The sequence below is a fragment of the Sardina pilchardus genome, chromosome 21 (genome assembly GCF_963854185.1).
Source record: "Sardina pilchardus chromosome 21, fSarPil1.1, whole genome shotgun sequence".
Taxonomy (NCBI): Eukaryota; Metazoa; Chordata; class Actinopteri; order Clupeiformes; family Clupeidae; genus Sardina; species Sardina pilchardus.
This window is the reverse complement of record NC_085014.1, coordinates 31,269,187-31,293,491: the sequence shown is the minus strand read 5'-3', so window position 1 is coordinate 31,293,491 and position 24,305 is coordinate 31,269,187. Positions and strand designations below refer to the sequence as shown.

General features: G+C 39.2%; 1 protein-coding gene across 3 annotated transcripts in view; it reads right to left on the bottom strand.

Moving 5' to 3' along the window:
* myot (myotilin) overlaps positions 1–24,305 on the bottom strand; it is a 198,288-nt gene that overhangs the window by 79,021 nt on the left and 94,962 nt on the right. For 2 of the 3 annotated variants that reach the window (XM_062524864.1, XM_062524862.1), the window contains exons 10-12: positions 6,281–6,428; positions 5,332–5,433; positions 1,734–1,771 (exon numbers count right to left, since the gene is read on the bottom strand). In XM_062524864.1, coding sequence (XP_062380848.1) covers positions 1,734–1,771; positions 5,332–5,433; positions 6,281–6,428 — 288 coding nt within the window. The remainder of the gene's footprint in view (positions 1–1,733; positions 1,772–5,331; positions 5,434–6,280; positions 6,429–24,305) is intronic. The other variant, XM_062524863.1, reaches the window with a different exon arrangement.

Genomic DNA, 24,305 nt, shown 5'->3' with positions numbered 1-24,305 from the left:
CAGCTTCACTCCTTAGTTTACTATGGATTACTATGGATTTACTCCCGCCTTTTAGTGTGTTCCTGTTACTTAGTTTTTGCCTTCTTGGTCGTATGTTGCTGTGTAGTGGGGTGTAACAGTGCAACCCACGATCGCAAGAGGAAAATAATAAATTGCTACTATATTTCTGCTTCTTGTCTTGTGCATCTGAATGAATGGATATTACGTTCAGTGCGCTACCAAATGGCGGCGATATTCCTAGAGTTCAAGGCGTGTGCCCGAGCCCTATTATGTAAATGTAAAAATGTGTGTGTGTGTGTGTGTGTGTGTGTGTGTGTGTGTGTGCGCGCGCGCTGAACCACGAATTCACATATTAACTTTTCTTTTCAGCAAACATCGCAATCATAAAAAAAATCGCAAAACTTTTTAATAAAATAATGCCTCTTGTCTTAATGGGTTCCGGAGGTTCGTAGAGTAAGTTTTGAACCCCGGTCGCTGACGTGTGATTAAAATGCCTCATCCAGTTAGGCTACGCCACCGTTCGAGTATCAATATCTTCGCACTTAGCCAAGAAATATAAAGGATTCAGTCAGTCGAGTTCATTTATTCGCAGCATGCTCTTGAAACGCCGATCAAAAGTTCTGACATGTTAAACTGACGTTAGTCATTAATTCACCACATGATAAAATGCTGTTATATTGACGCACAGTAGCCCACGGTAGTCTATGTCTATCTCTGAATCAACATGAACATGCATAACGAGATCCATATATTCTAAGTTGCTAGAAACTTCTTTTGCGGAACTAGGCCTACTAGTCGATGGTTACAATGAATCACCCTCACTGCCCTATCGCATATCTGACCATCCATAGCCTACAATGTTACAAAATGCGCGATCTTCTCCATGCATGTAGCCTACGGTTATAGTAAGTGACATGATAGGCATGTATGCCTATTAAAGATATTTCTGTTAAATACATTTTATTTTCAGTTGTCAAAAGTGGTGGGGACAAAATCTGTGATAAAGTGCTGGGTAAGCTACCCAGCGTCGCCGGTTAAAATGAACATGCCTCCGTTTTAAAATAGCCTATAGGCCTACACATTTCTAAGTATTCCTAGCATAAATGTAGCCTAAATGTCCATCTTGTCCATCTCTTTCGTCTTCGCCTTGACAATAATAGCCTATTCACGGAAATGCGGTTTGTAACCGTAATGAATTAATGAATTAATCTAAGGTTGCCTATCGAGTCTTTCAGGTTGAATTGAAGGCTTCTAAAACCATTTTCATTAATTTCAACAATGGTTTATTGAAACGTCGTTTGATTATAATTTCGCCAGTCATCACCTTCATTTTAATGATTAAATGAGACGGATATGCGGAGCATTTCTCTCCCTCTCCATTGACCAAAACGTTGCTCTGGCATCTCTGCTGGACTGACTGAGTTATAGGCTACGTCGAGTGAGAGAGCCAGCTGTGAGGTAGGCTGTAAAACATTCGAAAACTCTGAAACTGCAATCTGACATGCCGAGCGTGATGTCTCTTTTCTCCGCTCGTCACCAGCGCGGTGTCCTCGGGTTTTTCCATGAGCCGAACCTTCATATTATTAGGGCGGTCTATGTTGCCCCCTTGCGGTTGCAGTTTTCCCGATGCTTCGGGAGTCCCGATGTGCGGGAAAGAAAGGAGCATTCTCAACCCGTACCATCTGTACTGGTATCTCAGCAAGGTGTTGCACAAGGGTCATTCTTTTACTCACCATATTCCTGCCATATGTCGTCCCTCTGCAGAATCAGGCTATACATTTGAGGGAAAAGCATATTTTACATTATGACAAACAAAATAGATTTTACTCAATTCAGATGTCAATGATATGCTTTTAGCACCGGTCTTCTTACACACTGAAATTACACAATGTCTACAACACATATAACCAATGACCTGCTAAATGTGCAGTCAAGAATGGTATGCAATTTCAAGCCCATAATAATCTCCTCCTCCACAAGTCGCTCATTCTGTGAGTACACAGCAGAAAAACCTCTTTTTCTGCAGAGTAGGCTTCAAAAACTGGAAATAAACAAAGTAGTAGCAGCCTGGGCAATATTACAGAAAGCATGTTTACTGTCTTAACTTGGTATGTTAACACAGGGTAAAGCTGGGGTTTCAGCTCCAAAATGGTCAGGGCATTGTGAATGTAAATGTGCCGTCCCCGTGTAGAACTTCTATGTTTTGAATAGTGTGAAGTATCCATTCAATCATGTGTTATTATCATTATAATTTTCATTATGTTGATTTAGATTGCCCTCTTGTCTGGCCCTCATCACACCTGAAGTACCAACCCTATGACTGCCCTACCATTGCCTGCTGCTGTCCCCTTGCCCGTATTCCTGGCTCATGCACCCAACAATTCCTAAGCTCTATGGACAGTTCATTCTCTACACTGGACTATTTGAACTTTCTGACACTAAATTCCCTTACTGTCCTGGAACTGACCTTAGGCAAATGGGTCAGGCCCTAGAGTCATGGATCTGCCCGTGGTTTCTTCCTATATGTATCTCCAAATCTAGAGAGTTTTTCCTTGCCCCCATTACTCATGGGCTCTTTCTAAGGGTGTTTTCACACCTGGTCCCCTTTAAAAGAACCAAACTCAGTCCTCTTTAAGTGGACCAAAAAGTGGACCAACAGAAAAAGAACTCAGTTCTTTTTGTGTTCACACTGTGAGTTTATGAGAAAGAGGACTGGGTTCTCTTCCTGGTCCAGTTAAGCTTTGTTGGGGCCTCAGTCCTCTTTCTGTTCACACCAGGTCCTCTAGAGCTCTCAGACCCCTACTGCACTGAATCAGAGAGGGTTAAAGCGGAGCGGGAGGCCCCAACGTTCGACCATTTCCGCGTTCTATTATTTCAATGGGGTTGGGAGGGAATCCCCCTATGCAGACCAGAGTAAGCCCTCGCTGCATTAATGTCAATGGGAGACTTGTGGAATGTTATCAATAAATTGGTCATTATGGCTTTCTGGATTTGTTGACGGCATTTTGGACCATTTTGTCATGATTTGTAAGTTGTTCCAATCATTTCAAGCCTAATAGTGTAATTTTTAGTGTATGAATCTGTTAAGAAAATAACTTAATATCAGACTATGCTGCTGCCGGTTACTGTCTGGTTGCTAGCTAGCTAGCTAGCCGTCTACCTAAGGTAACATTTTAAACGGAGCAGTGTAATTTCTTTGAAGTGACAACTACCTGAATAACATTAGTGACATAAGTTAAAGTGGGTAGTTTATACTCCAATGAACTTGCAACGGTATAGTTTAAGTGGAGTCTTTCAACTATAGTGACCTGGCAGCGCATAACTGTATTGTTATGGTTAATGCCATTCACTTACATAGCTTTTTAAGCTGGCGTTTGCTAGCTAGCTAGCTCAGTTCACAGACTAATTAAATTATTCAGTCCGTGTCTATGATTCATTGGTATCATGCATGATTTTAGACAGTAATACTGTGAACACAATTATGTTTATCTCTTATCATGTTAAGAGAGAGAGAGTTTATTTAGTGACTACAGTCCCGTTTTGCTCCCATAGTAACGTATTGTGTTGCAGTATCTTGATAGTAATGAAGAATCTTTGACTGAATCCTGAGTCCCGGCTGCGACGGTCACGTGACCAAGCTACGGCAAACGGAGAGGGTTAAACCACGGTGCAAAAAGGCGAATGGGAACCCAGTGCGCTTTCTGTTCACAATGCCTGGATTAGGCGAACTGTACCGCAGACTTTTTAGCGAACCGTACTCAGACCACCTCCCGAGGTAGTCTCAGTTCGGTTCGTTTTAAAGGGGTCTGGGTACGGTTGGAGTGTTCACATATGTGCAAAAAATGCTGAGTCATCGATCTGAGTTCGTTTAGATGGCTGAAAGGGACCAAGTGTGAAAACACCCTAAATGTTGAACACTCTATAAAGCGCCACGAGACATGCACAATGTTTTGACGAGTCATAATCCCAGAGTCTTCTTCGTTCAAGTCTGTCCATTTCTTTCCAATTTGAAGTCATTCATACATTTGCACAGTCGCCTGGACTGTCAAGCAGCATTATTATTTGCCTGTCTCTGATTCTGATATGGCTGATATTGTTATGCCAGTCTCTCTACTGTATTTTGTATTCGAAACTGGCTGATATTGTTATCCCAGTCTCTCTGCTGTATGCAAAACTGCAGGTGTCTACAGCTTTGTTAGCATAGATAAATTGATATTGTGAGAAGCAGGTGCCAAGCGTTGAGTTTTTAAATTATGGATCCACACACCTCAAGCATGTCTTGACTCTTTATAAATAAACCTCAAAGCCAAAAGTGACATTTCATAAAGTCAAGTCTGTGTTATATGACACACCATTTTACCGCAGGCAGGTCTCTATTCAGTTCACCATGCCAACATTTTCAAAATCAACGTTGTAACCATGTATACTTATACTCTATACGCGTGGTAGTCGCGACACAATTTGCAGTATTCTCCTGAACAGAGGCACGGTATCCATTGACGTTAATGGCAGTAGCAACTAGCTTCTTTGCTGATATGTCAGACTTAGCTTGCACAACTGAAGGATTAGCCTACCATCGCGTTTATGAGATGAGTTTGTGTAATCTCCCTAAATGGAAAGAGATTTTTTTTTTTTTGGTCTAGCAGATATCCTTTGGTTGAAAATAAATCTCTTAGTTACCTTTTGCTGGAATGCTTATGTGCCTCGGTCCTAGTCACTTCCCCCTAATTCCTCCTGTTGCAACTCTCACTGGTAACTTCGTTAACTTATCCAACGTAGTTCACGACTGTAAACAAATCAGTCATCCAAACGGCAACTCTCGCTGCAGCCTAGCCAAGTTAACTTCCCACTTCTCAAACGTACTATTATTCAAACTTCATGACTACAGTCGTTTTAAAAATTAATGGGCTTATTTAAGATGTTGGATAGGCTATATGATAATGCCTGAATGTGGTTTATGTGGTTGATGACTGTAGAAGGACACTGGCTCCGTGAGCTTGGCTTCAATCTCTTCCTAGTTGTCGTGCGAGGTTGGCGCGCGCCCTTGATATCAAATGTTCGGTATGCGACACGTCGGCGCGCGGCTGAAATGTGGCTTGCGACACAGGAAATTACGTCATTTTGACGTCACATTGTCGCGCGTCGAGTATACTTCTAGCGTTAGGCTGCCTTGATTTCGAACATGCATGCTGTGGGTGTGACAGAAGCGGAAATAGGAGAATACGCGTAACACAGAAGTGCATAATTGAATGGGAGAATCCCCCCACGTGCACATGTGAATTTTACCAATGCTCAGAAAGGATATACTGTATTTGTTTGAATTGATAATACCTGCTCTTGCTGTGCATAAGATGAGTTCTCCACTTCAAAAACGCCGGAAGCATTATTGGGCCCAAGCAATCGGCGAGCCATGCGTTCCTCATAGGAAAACTTCTGTCATAAGGGGAAGAATGAGAAATCAGAAACCAGCATGTGAATGGATAGACATTTTCCCAGTGGGGGTCAATATTTAGCTGTTCTTGAAATACTACTATTTTTATTATTACTGTTATGGTATTTTGTCCAAAACATGAGATGAAAACAATGTTTGTCTGATGTGAAATGGCCCTCATCTTGTCTCAGTCCACCTGTTGGCTCTAACCCAAATCCAATTTAGTTTAAACTGAAGGTGCAGTCAGCGATCGTATGCAATCTCCAACCTGTAACATTTTTGTCAGTCTGGCAAAGAGATTATATAAATCAACAATCACCACCCACCTCTGCAGTGTGTAAGGTTCCAAAACGTCCATTCAAAAATGTGTTTTTAAATAGTTTTGGGCCTTGATTTAGGCTGACCAGCTATGGCATTTCATTTTGAGTAAGAAACAGAAAATTGAAAAGAGGTAAAGGTACAAGACTGTGTACATATTTTAATTTCTGAACGAAGGAATTGGGAATGATACATTTCCCAATGTGTTCCAACTTAATGATAGTTTAACACGCCTTATCCCTGCCCTGCCCACCCCGTCCCGCCCCCACTACACGTTGGACTGTTTGACCATGCTTTTGGATTACTGCTTTTGGATTGTTTGCCCTGGACATTGTGTGTTTGTATTATTATCAATCTTGTCATGTATGCTTAAAAAAAAAAACATCAATGAAACAACAAAATGTAAATACTGAAAACGACATATGTAGTAAACATAATTTTGTGATATTGTCAGTGTCAACAATGTAAAATATAATAGGTGCAGATCATTTGTTTAATATTTTAACAAAAAATTACAAGTAAGACTAATACCTGACAGCTTTTCCTTCTTTGTACCTCTTTGGAGCGCAACTTTCTCTCAAGGTCCTGTATGAGGGCATCCTTTGACCCTTGAATTTCCTCATCAGTGGAATGGGAAACAGGCCGGGATGTGGTCTTCTTTAAAATTGGCTTAGGGAACCTATGATTTTAAGAATAAAATGAGGAGAGACTTTGTAGCTAAATGGCTAAATACATGCATATCTGAAATAATATTATTAACTAGAAAATGTAATTCCATGGAAGGAATTACCATTGCATGTAAATGTAAAAAGGTTGCTGTGTAAAACATTATATTTGTTAAAAAGACAACATATGACACAGTAGGCTAGAATAGATAATTAGCCTAACCTAATTACAGTTCCACTGAAATTACTTGAATTATTTAATTACTTAAAAAGTGATTTATGAAAATGAATGACAATTGTGGACAGTAGGCTAGGCCCTATTTTGGAAAATAATCAACTTCATTTAGAATAGAAGACTGAAATGAAGTTGCCAACTTCAAACGAGTTGCAAGCACGTTGACACTTTGGTAGGCTACTGAAGTTCACTTAGCCTATAGTGAAACGACTGGTAGGATAGCTAAGCATAGTCTACACTTTAATGTAGGTAAAAAGTTTAAGAGCTTAGACCCCATTGGAATACGGAATACAATCAACGATGATGATGCTATGCAGCAACAGGTAGGCCTAGGAAATTATATAACAAATGTAACGTTAGCTTATGGTAGGATATTTTAATGTACACAAACTTGCATAGGTAAAACGACTAGCTTGCTAACAACAAACATGAGAATGATAGCAATGTAGCAGAGAATGTCTCTGAATGTAGTTTATTAGCCTACTGTAGAAACGACTGTGAGAAAAAGGCTTAAACCTAAATGGTGCAACTCGTATCTATCAGGTTGGACTTCACTTAGGACCAATGTTCCCTCTAATTTTTTTCAGCACTGAGCATTTTTTTTTTTTTCTAAGCGCAGGTTTTACCGTTGTGAGTAATTCGCAACCACGCGACCTGCCAAAAATGACCATGCCCCCCCCCCCATATATATATATAATTTACATGACAATAATGAGAAAGTAATTTTGTTAAAGACGGTTAATATGATGCTGTTTCATTCATTTATAATGGTGCACTGTCACTTTAAGACTCTTGCTGGCGCACTCTGCTGTGCCTATGGCCTTCTCACAATCTATTATAATGCTCAGGAGGTCATTACTCTTTGCGTTTATCTTTTAAACGTTTCTTATAAAATGGAGATATCAGTTATCAACAATGACAAGCCAGCTGGATCCCTTTTGTGCACGCTCAAACGCGTTCCCAATCAAATGAGTAACATAACATAAACTAGATGTACCGCAAAGCGATACACAATATGACCGCCGCTCAGTCCTGCACATTCTCTCCGCAAATATCAATCACGCTTGTGTTTCCATCGCCTACTCCATCCCTACTGCAACTTTTATGTATGTAAATGAGTGTGTGCATGTGTGCGCTTGCTTTTGTGTATGAGTGCTTCTCTGTCTAGTGTGAGTGTGTGTCTGCTTGTGTGTGTGTTTAATGTGTCTCTGAGTATATGTTCACTGTGTTCTCTGCTGTCACTGTCACTCCAATATCAGATAACACACACACACACACACACACACACACTCACATGCGCGCGTGTGCACACACACACACACACACACACACAAACACACATACACAGGCACACACTCACACACACACACTCGTGCACACACACACACACACACGCACACACACACACACACAAACACACACACACAGGCACACCCAGAGAGAAAGAGAGAACACACACAGAATACACACAGATAACACAGACACAGAGAGAGAGAAAGAGAGAGAGAGAGAGAGAGAAAGAAAGAGAACACACACAGAACATGCACATACACACATATACACACATGCAAACACAGATGGGCACACAGAAACGCACCCACACACTATAGTACATCACACACACACTCACTTCTCAGCTCCGGTGGTCTCACAAAATGTACTCAAAGATGTGTGTGTGCATGTGTGTGTGTGTGTGTGTGTAGGTGTGTGTGTGTGTGTGTGTGTGTAAGGGTGTATGTGTGCATGCGTGTGGGCGTGTTTGTGCATGTGTTTGTATAATGTTTTATGTACATGTGTGTATGTAGTGGTGCGTGTGTGTGTAGGTATGCGTGTGTGTGTGTGTGTATTTATGTGTGTGTGTGTGTGTGTGTGTGTGTGTGTGTGTGTGTGTGTGTGTCTGTGTTCCTGCATGTTTGTTGCACCCAGAGCAACCATTCTCTTTTAAAACATATTTGGAAACTAGTTGATTAAAGGTTTCTAATGGTGTCACTTATATGTTTCTAGGACAAAAACTAGCAGAGATTGAGATGTTTGGAACAGTTTTTGAAATCCCCAGGGGGGGATTTAGACTCCAGATAATACCACCATCTACTGGCCGATGGGTATACAGTCCTGAATGTACACATAAATCCATTTATTTTATAGCCCCCCATGGATGAAATTCCACAAAACTTGGCATACTCCCAGAGGGTGTCAGGTTAATCATACACATGAAATTTGGTGCAGTTCATAACATCTCATCTGAAGATAGGGGCAATTAAAGCAGTATTACATTGCATTTTCAATTTTTACGATGGGGGGGCAAATCACAAATGACTGGTTATAAGCTAAGTTGATGCAAGCTCTAGAGAACAACATACCATAAACATTTTGTCATCCTCGGTGCCACGGTTCAGGTAGTTATGTAGGAAAAACTGTCATTTTTGGGCTTCGGGCGGGGGCAGCGCGGGGGTGGAGTGACCCCCGGGGACGAAACGAAAATTTTCCATAGAACTCTACTGGGGCTACATGCCCACCAAGTTTCATGCGCTCCGGTGTTACGGTGTCCCGGGAATCGTTGACGAAAAATGACGGGAAAAAAGAAAAAAAAAAAAAAAAAAAAAAAAAAAAAAACTTTGACAACAACTAATTAGATCTATTGCAATGGAGATTATAAAGAGTATAATCTCTATGTAACATGCTGTTTTGACATTGACATTGCAAAAGTTCTCTAAGAATAGTGTAAAGCAGTTTGCTGTAACGTTTGCCAACGCTGTTGCTGGGAAAAATAGCGAACAGCCAATGATAACCTATCGGGCAAAATCTATGATAAACTAATGCATGCTCGGCGGGCTGCATTAAAGTGCGTAAAGTTCTTTTCGCCATGGTACCCGCCAAGAGCCTTAAGAATACTTTGTTTGTAACGTTGTTTACATCCGACTTGTCAGTATTTTAAATGTTTGCTAACTAGGCTACATCGCGTTTGATAGTCACATTTTTAACCCCTGAAAAAAAATAGTTTGTGCGGTCTGAAAAATATGCGCGGTCTGAAAAATCTGTTGCGCAGCCACTTCGACTGGCCTGCGCATCCGCGCATGCGTGCAGCTTAGAGGGAACATTGCTTAGGACGCCGAGTTATGACTGGCGTGGCTGGACCAGACCCGGTGCCCTGCAGCTCCAACGTTAAACGTTAGCCGCGAGCTGATTGTTATGTTAACGTTAGGTAAGGTTTGATTTGTCTTTATAACGATTGATAATGTCACCTAGAGCTAACAGCTTACTGTAACGACAAGCAAATCAAGATAGGAGTAGGCTACTGCAGGAGACAAGACGATAACGTTGCCATGGTTTCAACATTAGCTTCTTCTAGTCCCTAGTGTTACAGCCAGAAAAGTTTAAAGCAGAGGGGAGGATATGAATGAAGGTCAGGATCTTGTTACAGCTGCCTGTAGCCTACAGCTTAATGAGCACTATGTAACAATACATCTTTGCCGCCAAAGCGTCTCAACGTTAACTCTATGGGATTTTAACTCTTTTATCGTAAATATCTCAAAAAGTATAAAGTTCTCACATTTGAAAAATACATTCCTCAAATCTCCGTTACAAGACCTTTGTAGTCGTGTTTGAATGTCGTCAAACGGTTCAGTGGTTTTAGAGCCTTTGATAGTTGATTTTGGTCGGAAGAAGAATAACTATAATTTTAAGAAGAACAGTGATAACACTCTCTCACATTCTCTGTTCATCTTTTAAAGAATGAATTCTCGATAGATTCGACAAAACGGTTGAAATAGCAGAAACAATGTCAGCACAAGACTCCTCGCTGCGTGCCGCCATTGTTGTTTGAATCAAACACTCGCTTCGGCGCTCCTGATTGGTTCATCATTTTTTGCTCTCTGGAAGGAGTTTGGATTGCCCTCGAGCCCAGACCCTTGTGTGGAGCTCAGCGAAACGCCTCTGGTGGAGCATGGCGGAACTACAAGGGTCTGGCGAGAGTCAGGCTAAAAAGTAGCTGCTAACTGCCGAATTTAGGAGAAACTCTTAACTCTTCACACTAGAAGCGCCAAGCGCCGCTTCATTACTAGAAGCTAGTTTAGAGCTATTTTGCGCTCACTTATGCGACAACACTTTGTTGTCTCACGTTCGGCCATGTTTGTCCAGGCTGCTATTCTCTTTTCTCACAGCAGATGTCGCAAGGGTTTCCTGTCAGTCGGGCATGAGAATAATATTTTACCATAAAACATGTATGTTTATATATGTGCAATATGTATTATATATGTGATTTATTTTATTACCATTTACATGGCATAGTCTATGGAGGCGATTTACAGTGGTAAAATGCAAGTTTGTTTTGAAAACGTTGCGACAGGCCTACGCGTGTAGAAATATTTTCAGCTGAAATTCATCGTAGCCTATGTACAGTACAGGCCAAAAGTTTGGACACACCTTCTCATTCAAAGAGTCTTCTTTATTATGACCGCCGCTAGCATAGCTAGCGAAGCGGTCATATAGTTGTTGTCAAAGTTTTTTTTTTTTTTTTTTCGTCATCGGTTCTGAATTTTTGGTCAACGATTCCCGGGACACCGTAACACCGGGGCACATGAAACTTGGTGGGCATGTAGCCCCACTAGACTTTTACGGAAAAATTTCGTTTCGTCCCCGGGGGTCACTCCCCCCCCGCGCTGGCCCCGCCCGAAGCCCAAAAATTGCAGTTTTTCCTACATAACTACCTGAACCGTGGCACCGAGGATGACACATTTTTTATCGTATGTTGGTCTCAAGAGCTCGGATCAACTTAGCTTATAACCAGTCATTTGTGAAAATGTAATGTAATATTGCTTTAATTGCCCCTATCTTCAGATGAGATGCTATGAACTGCACCAAATTTAATGTGTATGATTAACCTGACACCCTCTGGGAGTATGCCAAGTTTTGTGGAATTTCATCCATGGGGGGCTATAATAAATGTATTTATGTGTGCATTTAGTAAATGGTCCCTCAACGTGGCTGCTCTACACTGAAGCCTAGAATGGCCCGTGCCCCATGTAGCTGTGTCACTGGCCACCCCCGTGGCTACCCTGTGCTTATCAAATAAAACAATTATGTATTTATTACGATTTTATATGAGAACGTCAAAAGCAGAACTAATGCAACAACGTTCAAACACTGCAGCCTGCTGCCACTGGTGTGTGGCGCTGGCGCTGCTCAGTGAATGATAGATCAGATCAGAGAGAAGAAGACAAACGAAGAAGATGGAGTTGTGATTTCTCAGTTCCGAATGGCGGCCATATTGGAATTTTCTTTACTGTCGCTAGTTTCACACTACTTGATTTCTCATGTTGCAGTAAGCTAAACGATTTCATCTCTTACGTGACTTGTTGTTCTTGCACGTAACTGTGTAACCGCCAGACTGATAAAGAAGTTGGTAAATGTCTTTACGTTTAGAAACGTAATCAAGCAAACTCATCCAAGCAGATGCAAATAGCCTACAATGTCAGTACTCAAACCACCAGTAGCAGGCTTAGGACTAGTAAGTAAAACATCTCCTCTCTAATATCTCTACTATTTTCATTTTAAAAACTGTATGTAAAGCGTAATTCTAGCCAACACCTGTTTCCAAAATGTATTTATAGAGTCTGTACATGTGGTCCCTAGCTTGGTTTGCCCGAAAATTAAGTGGAAATATCCTTTAAAAGTGTTTACTTTAGGCGCTAGTTAGCATGTAACAGCATCTGAATTAATGAACTGGCATGGTGCATTTATACCTGACGATCTCTTTCAAGTAATGTAAATAAAAAACGGACCTCATGGTTAGTATTCATAGAGTCTGTACATGTGGTCCCTAGCTTGGTTTGCCCGAAAATTAAGTGGAACTTTCCTTTAGAAGTGTTTAAGTACTCTAGGCGCTAGTTAGCATGTAACAGCATCTGAATGAATGAACTGCCACTACTGTATGGTGCATTTATACCTGACGATCTCTTTCAAGTCATTTAAATAAAAAATGGATATAATGGTTAGTATTTGTAGAGTCTGTACATGTGGTCCCTTGCTTGGTTTGTCTGAAAATTAAGTGGAAATATCCTTTAGAAGTGTTTGTACTTTAGGCGCTAGTTAGCATGCCAGGTGTCATACCATTGCAGTAATCATCTCACTAAACACGTCTTTTCATATCCAATCTGTTCAACAGAGTTTGCCAGTCAGACCCTTTCTTTTAGGTCTATGGTCAGACCACTACACCTTTGCCAGCGCCACCACCCAGCAAGCTTCATCAACTCCAGCCATGCCGGTAAATACAGTGCCTATTGACAGCCTACACACCCCTGTTCAAATGCCAGTAGCTTTGTCCATTGTTAAATCCCTGTTGTTCTTATGTGTTATTGTGTTTTGGAAAGGTATTGCATTACATTACTCTTCACCTTTTGCTTTTGTAGTAGAAAACATGTTGATGGTAGTGAAAAGGTAGTAAATTCAGCTCATTTTGTTTGTATGAACCCTGTCATTGCAGTAATCATATCACTAAATACGCCTTTTCATTTCTAATCTGTTCAACAGAGTTTACCAGTCAGACCTACACCTCTGTCAAATTCGCTCACAACGCTGCCAGTAACACCCCAGCAAGGTAGAACTGCATTTTCATTAATCTGACACCAATATCAAGGGAGAAACAAGCCATGAATGTCTGTCACAACTTCTTTGCATCTTTACTTTCCTTACATCTGAAGAGTGTGTTGCATATTTATATCATTATTAAAAATAATTTTAATAAATTGTTTAAGCATGTACAATAAATAAAGCATGTAAATGAGCATGTAAAATAAATAAACAAAAGCAAGTAAAATAAATAAATAAACAAAATGTATTGAACCTAATACTATGTGTGGTGAGTCTGTGTGATAGTTGCTGAGGATACATGTTTTTATATTGGATTATTAAATTACAGAATACATTTATAGGTTTCTCATCAGCAGGCACTGTCTTCACCTTAGTAAATTTGGTAACTTTGGTAAGTCCTGTAAATAATTGTAAATTGTTCTGATTGAGGGCAAATGGAAAGTGTTATAATGTATTATTGCTATTTTAGTACATCATTTTCATTATTATGGCCATAAATAAGGCCAATTAGAAGCTGGTGGGTAGTAAGCGGCAAAAGGGTGGCCCTTTATCTGGAGCCACTTCTGAGCCGCCGGTGGACCGCCAGAGAACTGATGAGCAAAACTCCAGCGGGCCACTGGTGGGTACCCGCGTTGGACCGCCAACTCTGCCGCTGGTTTGTAACAGTAATTTGAGCATTGCCCATGGTGGATTAAATGATTGTAAAATATTTATTGAGGTGAGTTTAACAATTTCATTAGCATATAATTCAGGCCTAAAGTAGATGGCTAAATGGCTACAATAGAAGGATACACGAAAAGCCCAAACTACCAAAATCTTCATATTTTATTACCACAGTTTCTATCTATAGGCCTCTCTTATTTGGTATACTGACTAGACATTATTGAACAAACAGAGGCTATTCATCTGTATTTCAGTATCTCAGTAGGTTGAAGTATTTTTAGATACCCCCCTGAAATTACTTTTTGCAGGTTGTGATGTCTTCTATATATTCATATTGTTGACGTTACTGTCAAAATGGCGTAACAGTTAAATTCCAATATAGTAAGTAGGCTATTGGCAAAACCGATTTCCATTTTTATGTTGAGCCGGCAGTTTAAAAAGTAACTAAGTTCACACACACACATATCAACAGATTCACATGCACAGATAAACACACTTCCACGGATTCCACACACACACACACACACACACACACGCGCACACATGCACATTCACACACATACAGACAGACACACACACATCTTTATACAAGCAAACTCACACATGCACACACTCATATACACATGAGCTGCAAGAGTAGGAGATATATACATACAGTATATTGCACAAATCGGAGATACAGGAAAGTTGACAAGCGTAATTCGTTTTGGAGAGAATGTGCAGAACTGAGCGGCGGTCATATTGTGTACCGCTATGCGGTGCATCTAGTTTTCATGACTATGACTATGAAAATTGCAGATTCATACCGAAGGCATCAAAAAACTATGAATTAACACATGTGGAATTATACTTAACATAAAAGTGTGAAACAACTGAAAATATGTCTTATATTCTAGGTTCTTCAACGTAGCCACCTTTTGCTTTGATTGCTGCTTTGCACACTCTTGGCATTCTCTTGATGAGCGTCAAGAGGTCACCAGAAATGGTCTTCCAACAGTCTTGAAGGAGTTCCCAGAGATGCTTAGCACTTGATGGCCCTTTTGCCTTCACTCTGCAGTCCACACGGTGGTTGGAACCAAAGATCTCAGATTTTGACTCATCAGACCAAAGCACAGATTTCCACTGGTCTAATGTCCATTCCTTGCGTTCTTTAGCCCAAACAAGTCTCTTCTGCTTGTTGCCTGTCCTTAGCAGTGGTTTCCCTGCAGCTATTCTGCCATGAAGGCCTGATTCAGGCAGTCTCGTCTTAACAGTTGTTCTAGAGATGTGTCTGCTGCTAAAACTGTGTGGCATTGACCTGGGGCCTCATTTATAAAAGTATCGCGTAGAAACCGTCGTTCATTTGATCTTAGATCATTTCTGATATGATCGTACGTGTGATTCAGAGAAACGAACGTACGCCCAAAAAAACGTGCGTACGCCACTCTTGCAGATGTGGCCATTATAAATCGCAAATGAACGTGAATTTGTGCGCAGCCGGGTGATTTTAGGTCTCCGCCTTGTACACGCCCCCTCATCAATATCATTAGCATAGGCTTTAATGCAATCAATGGCTGAGTTGTACCTAAAATACATATATTGAAAACTGTAAAGGCCTAGCCTATGCCATCTGATGTTAACCTATGTGTATGCGCTGTTAGTTCGAATAATTAATTATAATTTTCCAAGCAGCGCTTTCTGGAAAGAAATATGCATCCATGTCCATTGTCCTCTGCTTGCTTTTATTCCTTCTGCTTGCAGTAATGTAGTAGGCAATGTGTGGCAAATGTAGTAGGTTTACTTTGGTAATAGAACATAGTAGGCTACCTTATGACGGAAATACCTACAGTACATCATACTAATTTAGGCCTATACGTTATGGTACAGTATGGCGTTTCCAATATGACCCAGGGTTAGATACTGCCCATGTAGCCTACGGCGGACTACATTATAAGCGAGATACTGTATGTCATGTAGACCGAACGTTTATGGATAGGCTATGTTTTTACTGTATAGCGAATAGTATAAGTAGTTCACCGGTCATTCTTCATTCATTCGGGATTCAAGCAATATCGATGTCAGCGACTGTTTACTTTCAAGAATGTCCAGTGACCTTTAGGCCTACCTTTATATATTTTTATATTTTAGCCTGCATTATCATAATTGTTATTATCCACGTATTGCCATCTGGTCTTGGGCACTGCCATCAGACACAGGCTATGCAATCAGACGCATGCAGATCTAGTAACCCATGCAGATCAAGTACCCACACTATAACTCATTGCAACTCAGCCGCAATTATGAAGATGCAAAACTCTGCTTTTCAGAGGATAGATTATGTCTATTTACCTTTATATATTTCTATATAAAGTGGGTAACCCATGAATTCTGTGATCACGTTAATGCGCCTGTGCGTGCGTTTGATAAAGGCAACAATGCAATTACCGTGAGAATGGAATGTTAACACCAAATTCTTGAATTTCCCCTTGGGGATCAATAAAATATCTATCTATCTATCTATCTATCTATCTATCTATCTATCTATCTATCGATTATGTCTATTTGCGATGTAAAGATGCTGAAAAATACCAGTCCATATATAGCCTACATTATAATATTATCTTTCTGTTGTGGAGCTTGGAATATCATGAACGCAAGTCATATTTCCCTCTTCTAAACAAGCGTAAATGGACACTTTATGGTCAATATCGATGGGAACATTAAATGTATAGATGACTCTATGGCCTGCCTGCTTTTTTGAATGCTATGAAATAGATAAGATATAGCCTAGGCATGGCACGGGTGTAGTAGTAAAATAAGAAGTGGGTAACCCATGAATTCTGTGATCACGGTAATGCGCCGTTTCATAACGCATTCAGAATATGTTTGATTATGGTAGAGGATATTATCAAGTGTTTATAAAATAGATAGATAGATAGATAGGCTAGATAGGTAGATAGATAGATAGATAGATAGATAGATAGATAGATAGATAGATAGATAGATAGATAGATAGATACTTTATTGATCCCCAAGGGGAAATTAAAGATTGGTGGATTAAATGGTTCGTGTTGATGAGTGTTCATATTGTGAATGCAGATAATACAGTGTGCTTTTTCAATGTTAAAAGTTGAAATAGGTGAATACGTCTTTGGAGAGGTTGATAAACTCTATTTTTGAAATGCCTGGGGTGAATAAACTGCGTTTACTTACTTTTAGCCTCCACTTTTAGCCTCCACTACAATATTATAGGATTTTTTCACTTTCCTTTTCCGTTTACTTACTTTTAGCCTCCACTTTTAGCCTCCACTACAATATTATAGGATTTTTTCACTTTCCTTTTCCAATCTTTTAAGAATGAGTTAAAACTTCAACTTCTATACTTACTACTTACAACTTCTGCTGATATTGATCATGCATATGGTAGAGAACTACATGAGATCGTTGATCTTCTTGGAATTTTGAGAATTCATCGCATTTGGACCTCAGATTACTTGCAGTACCCTGGCACTACCACAAGGAAATGGTCGTACGTCAGGTTGGAACCTGACGTGGAGATAAGCACTTTTCCACGTCAAAGACGGTCTTTATAAATCTGAGCGTTGGCATGGATTTGAGCGTGCGCACGGTCTTAGATCAAATCTGTGCGTAAGAAAGTTTTATAAATGAGGCCCCTGGTCTCTAATCTGAGCTGCTGTTAACGTGCGATTTCTGAGGCTGGTGACTCGGATGGACTTATCCTCCGCAGCAGAGGTGACTCTTGGTCTTCCTTTCCTGGGACGGCCAGTTTCTTTGTAGCGCTTGATGGTTTTTGCGACTGCACTTGGGGACACTTTCAAAGTTTTCCCAATTTTTTGGACTGACTGCCTTCATTTCTTAAAGTAATCTCGTTTTTCTTTACTTAGCTGCTTTTTTCTTGCCATAATACAAATTCTAACAGTCTATTCAGTAGGACTATCAGCTGTGTATCACCCCTGACTTCTGCACAACACAACTGATTCCCAACCCCATTTATAAGGCAAGAAATCACACTTATTAAACCTGACAGGGCACACATGTGAAGTGAAAACCATTTCAGGTGACTACCTCTTGAAGCTCATCAAGAGAACTCTATAATTCCATATAGTCAATTCAAGTATGTGGTCACAAACCTTCCTATGCCAATCTGTACCTGCTTTAAGTAAATGTCTTTATTATAGTGCATGAAAATGCACTATATTGTTCTTCCTAGGTTTCTTATTACAGTGCATGAAAATGCACTGTACTGTTCTTCCTAGTCTTCAACTTCTTCTTATTATTACAGTGCATGAAAATGCACTGTACTGTTCTTCCTATTCTTCTTATTACAGTGCATGAAAATGCACTGTACTGTTCTTCCTCGGTCTTCTTCTTATTACAGTGCATGAAAATGCACTGTACTGTTCTTCCTATTCTTCTTATTATTATTATTACAGTGCATGAAAATGCACTGTACTGTTCTTCCTAGGCTTCTTATTAGAGTGCATGAAAATGCACTCTACTGTTATCCGATTTATTCTTATTACAGTGCATGAAAATGCACTGTACTGTTCTTCCTCGGTCTTCTTCTTCTTCTTCTTATTACAGTGCATGAAAATGCACTGTACTGTTCTTCCTCGGTCTTCTTCTTCTTCTTCTTATTATTATTCTTCTTCTAACGCACGCAATTCAGCTTCAACCGTTTAACGTAGAAACTTCATTCAAACGTTGTTGCGTAGGTCTTGCTTATGCCATGCCTGCTTTGTATTTTTCAACTTTGTAACTTTTATACTTTTTAAACTATTAGTTAAAAACTATTACAATTCCCCCCATAGACTTAACATTGCTCATTATGACATCACGGCAGCAATTAGAATCTTAGGCCAGGTGGCCGGCCACCTGGGCACCAACTGTCAGTTTCTCTGGCTTTAAGCATACAGTCTCTCAGAAGACTACATATCCTGTTAACTGTTTCCTCTGTCCACAACTGTTTCAAAATAAAAGTCCTCACTGCAATAATACACTATTAAATCATTTAACCATTGAAACTACTCAACTATTGAACTGTTCAACCATTCCAACTGTCAGTTATCATCCACTATGCCTCCAGTCAACTACATGAAACCTCCATGTACCTAGCAACCAACATAGCAACCATTAAAATTAAGCGTTTATGACCGTTTCCATAGCAACCAACATGATTATACTGCAGTAACTTCTTGTTTCCTGATAGTGGCCACCATGGATACCCTAGCAACAAATGTTTCAAAATAAAAGTCCTCACTAGCAAGTTAGCTAGTTAGCATGGTTAGCATAGTTAGCATTGTTAGCATAGTTAGCATTTTTAGCATAACTGCAAAAAATCATCAACTAAGTTAGCTAATCAACCTGGTTAGCATTGTTAGCAAATTTAGCATTGTTAGCATAGTTAGCATTTTTAGCATTGCTGCTAGAAATCATTGGTTAAGTTAGCTAATCAACCTGGTTAGCATTGTTAGTAAAGTTAGCATTGCTAGCATAATTAGCATTTTTAGCGTAACTGCTAGAAATCATTAGCTAAGTTAGTTAATCAACATTTTAACATGAATAGAAATCATTAGTTAAGTTAGAACTGGAATGTTTCATCTTTAAACAGTCTACCTTCACACTATCAACTCTCTGTAAACTATGCAACCACCATGTTTACCCTAGCTACACCTTAGTAACCATATCTACATTATGTATCTATTTCTGCATTTTCATGCACTGGTAATTCCTTGGAATTGCATTTCTAGTTATTATTCTTCTTCTAACGCACGCAATTCAGCTTCAACCGTTTAACGTAGAAACTTCATTCAAACGTTGTTGCGTAGGTCTTGATTATGCCATGCCTGCTTTGTATTTTTCAACTTTGTAACTTTTATACTTTTTAAACTATTAGTTAAAAACTATTACAATTTCCCCCATAGACTTAACATTGCTCATTATGACATCACGGCAGCAATTAGAATCTTAGGCCAGGTGGCCGGCCACCTGGGCACCAACTGTCAGTTTCTCTGGCTTTAAGCCTACAGTCTCTCAGAAGACTACATATCCTGTTAACTGTTTACTCTGTCCACAACTGTTTCAAAATAAAAGTCCTCACTGCAATAATACACTATTAAATCATTTAACCATTGAAACTACTCAACTATTGAACTGTTCAACCATTCCAACTGTCAGTTATCATCCACTATGCCTCCAGTCAACTACATGAAACCTCCATGTACCTAGCAACCAACATAGCAACCATTAAAATGAAGCGTTTATGACCGTTTCCATAGCAACCAACATGATTATACTGCAGTAACTTCTAGTTTCCTGATAGTGGCCACCATGGATACCCTAGCAACAAATGTTTCAAAATAAAAGTCCTCACTAGCAAGTTAGCTAGTTAGCATGGTTAACATTGTTAGCATAGTTAGCATTTTTAGCATAACTGCAAAAAATCATCAACTAAGTTAGCTAATCAACCTGGTTAGCATTGTTAGCAAATTTAGCATTGTTAGCATAGTTAGCATTTTTAGCATTGCTGCTAGAAATCATTGGTTAAGTTAGCTAATCAACCTGGTTAGCATTGTTAGTAAAGTTAGCATTGCTAGCATAATTAACATTTTTAGCGTAACTGCTAGAAATCATTAGCTAAGTTAGCTAATCAACATTTTAACATGAATAGAAATCATTAGTTAAGTTAGAACTGGAATGTTTCATCTTTAAACAGTCTACCTTCACACTATCAACTCTCTGTAAACTATGCAACCACCATGTTTACCCTAGCTACACCTTAGTAACCATATCTACATTATCTATCTATTTCTGCATTTTCATGCACTGGTAATTCCTTGGAATTGCATTTCTAGTTATTTTTATTTTTCTTCTAACGTTTTTGTGCGTCCAATTCAGCTTCAACCGTTTAACGTAGAAACTTCGTTCAAACTGCGCTGCGTAGGTCTTACTTAGGTGACTTCAGCTTTGTATTTTTCAACTTTGAAAACTTAATCGTTGAATTTATATTAATTTTTTAAACCTTTTTTTCTCCCATAGACTTAACATTGGATTATGACATCATAATAGGGCAATTAGAATCTTATGCCAGGTGGCCAGCCCCACCTGCAGCAGCTCTCTCTCTCTCAGGCTTTAAGCATACAATCTCTCTGAAGACTACACATATCCTGTTAAACTGTTTCCTCTGTCCACAACTGTTTCAAAATAAAAGTCCTCACTGCAATAATACACTATTAAATCATTTAACCATTGAAACTACTCAACCATTTAACTGTTCAACCATTCCAACTGTCAGTTATCATCAACTATGCCTCCAGTCAACTACATGAAACCTCCATGTACCTAGCAACCAACATAGCAACCATTAAAATTAAGCGTTTATGACTGTTTCCATAGCAACCAACATGATTTTACTACAGTAACTTCTTTATTCCTGATAGTGGCCACCATAGATACCCCATCAACAAATGTTTCAAAATAAAAGTCCTCACTAGCAAGTTAGCTAGTTAGCATGGTTAGCATTGTTAGCATTTTTAGCATTACTGCTAGAAATGGTTAGCTAAGTTAGCTAATCAACCTGGTTAGCATTGTTAGCATAGTTAGCATTGTTAGCATAGTTAGCATTTTTAGCATAACTGTTAGAAATGATTAGCTAAGTTAGCTAATCAGCCTGGTTAGCATTGTTAGCATTTTTAACATAACTGCTAGAAATCATTAGTTCAGTTAGAACTAATGTTTAAGCTTTAAACTGTCTACCTTCACACTATCAGCTTTCTTTAAACTATGCAACCACCATGTTTACCCTAGCTACACCTTAGTAACTATATCTACATTATCTACTGTATCTTTACATTTTTGCATTTTCATGCACTCGTAATTTCCCTGGAATTACATTCTCTAGTTAGAGTGCATGAAAATGCACTCTACTGTTATCCGATATCTTCTTATCTTTATTATTTTTCTTCTAACGTTTTTGTGCGTCCAATTCAGCTTCAACCGTTTAACGTAGAAACTTCGTTCAAACTGCGCTGCGTAGGTCTTACTTAGGTGACTTCAGCTTTGTATTTTTCAACTTTGTAACTTTTATACTTTTTGAACTATTAAATAAAAACTATTAAAATTTCCCCCATAGACTTAACATTGCGATTATGACATCATAATAGGGCAATTAGAATCTTATGCCAGGTGGCCAGTCCAGCTGCAGCAGCTCTCTCTCTCTCAGGCTTTAAGCATACAATCTCTCTGTGAAGACTACATATCCTACATTAAACTGTTTCCTCTTTCCACAACTGTTTCAATTAAAAGTCCTCACTGCAATAATACACTATTGAATCATTAAACCGTTGAAAATTCTCAACTATTTAACTGTTCAACCATTCCAACTGTCAATTATCATCAACTATGCCTCCAGTCAACTACATGAAACCTCCACGTACCTAGCAACCAACATAGCAACCATTAAAATTAAGCTTTTATGACAGTTTCCATAGCAACCAACATGATTATACTACAGTAACTTCTTTATTTCTGATAGTGGCCATCATGGATACCCTAGCAGCAAATGTTTCAAAATAAAAGTCCTCACTAGCAAGTTAGCTAGTTAGCATGGTTAGCATAGTTAGCATTTTTAACATAACTGTTAGAAATAATTAGCTAAGTTAGCTAATCAACCTGGTTAGCATAGTTAGCATTGTTAGCATAGTTAGCATTTTTAGCATAACTGCTAGAAATCATCAACTAAGTTAGCTAATCAACCTCTTTAGCATAGTAAGCATGGTTAGCATTGTTAGCATAGTTAGCATTTTTGCATAACTGCTTAAAATCATTAGCCAGGTTAGCTAATCTGGTAATCAGGTTAGCTAATTAAATTTTAAACTGTCTATCTTCGCACCATCAACTTTCAAAAACTATGAAACCGCCATGTCTACCCTAGCAACACCTTAGTAACCATATCTACATGATTTATCTGTACATTTTTGCATTTTCATGCACTCGTAATTTCCTTGGAATTACATTCTCTAGTTATTATTAAACTTCTTCTTCTAACGCTCGCAATTCAGCTTCAACCGTTTAACGTAGAAACTTCATTCAAACTTTGTTGCGTAGGTCTTGCTTATGCCATATGTGCTTTTTATTTTTCAACTTCGTAACTTTTATACTTTTTAAACTATTAGTTAAAAACTATCACCATTTCCCCCATAGACTTAACATTGCTCATTATGACATCACGGCAGCAATTAGAATGTTACCCCAGCTGGTCAGCCACCTGGGCACCAACTGTCAGTTTCTCTCAGGCTCCTCTCTGAAGACTACATATTCTGTTCCCCTGTATCCTCTGCGCACAACAGTATCAAAATAAGTCCTCCTAATTCCATCCAACTTTATATCCATTCATCTTCTTCAAACCATTCACTCATCCACCCATTCTAAACAGTCTGCCTATCAACAACATCAATTAGACGCTCTACATTGAACTTTTAAACAATCTACTCTGTCTCAGGCTGGCTCTCTTAAGACTAGCCAGTTAAATTGATTACACCTGTATCTGTATCCACTACTCTCAGTAGAGAGCTGTGTCTCTCCATTCTACAAGAATATAAGGCACATTCCATCCAACATTCTATCCATTCATCTTCTTCAGACCATTCACTCATCCACCCATTAAACTGTCTATCAACATCTATTAAACAATCTGTCTATCAACATCCATTAAACTCTCTGTCTATCAACATTAATTAGACTATCTACATTCAACTTTTAAATTATTTACTCTGTCTCAGGCTTTAAGAGTAGCCTACTCTGGCTCTCTTAAGACTAGCCAGTTAAATTGATTACACCTGTGTCAACTACTCTCAGAGAGCTGTATCAGTGTCTCTCTTAACAAGAATATAAGGCACATTCCATCCAACCTTCTATCCATTCATCTTCTTCAGACCATTCACTCATCCACCCATTAAACTGTCAATCAATATCTATTAAACAATCTGCCTATCAACATCCATTAAACATTCTGTCTATCAACATTAATTAGACTATCTACATACAACTTTTAAAGTATTTACTGTGGGTCCCTCTCAAGCAGCGTTTATATGTCCTCCCTCGCTCCTCGATCCTCAATGATCTACATAAAGAAAGATAGAAGAAGGGCTAGACTATCCCATTGTTGCCGCTCCATCATTCTTTATGTAGATCAGTGAGGAGCGAGAGAGGACGCGTAAACGCTATATGAGAGGCACCTTCTGTCTCAGGCTTTAAGCATACAAACTCATTAAGACTACAGATCCTGTTTCACTACTTCCTCTGTCCAAAACTGTTTCAAAATAAAGGTCCTCACTGCAATAATACACTATTAAATAATTTAACCATTGAAACTACTCAACTATTGAACTGTTCAACCATTCCAACT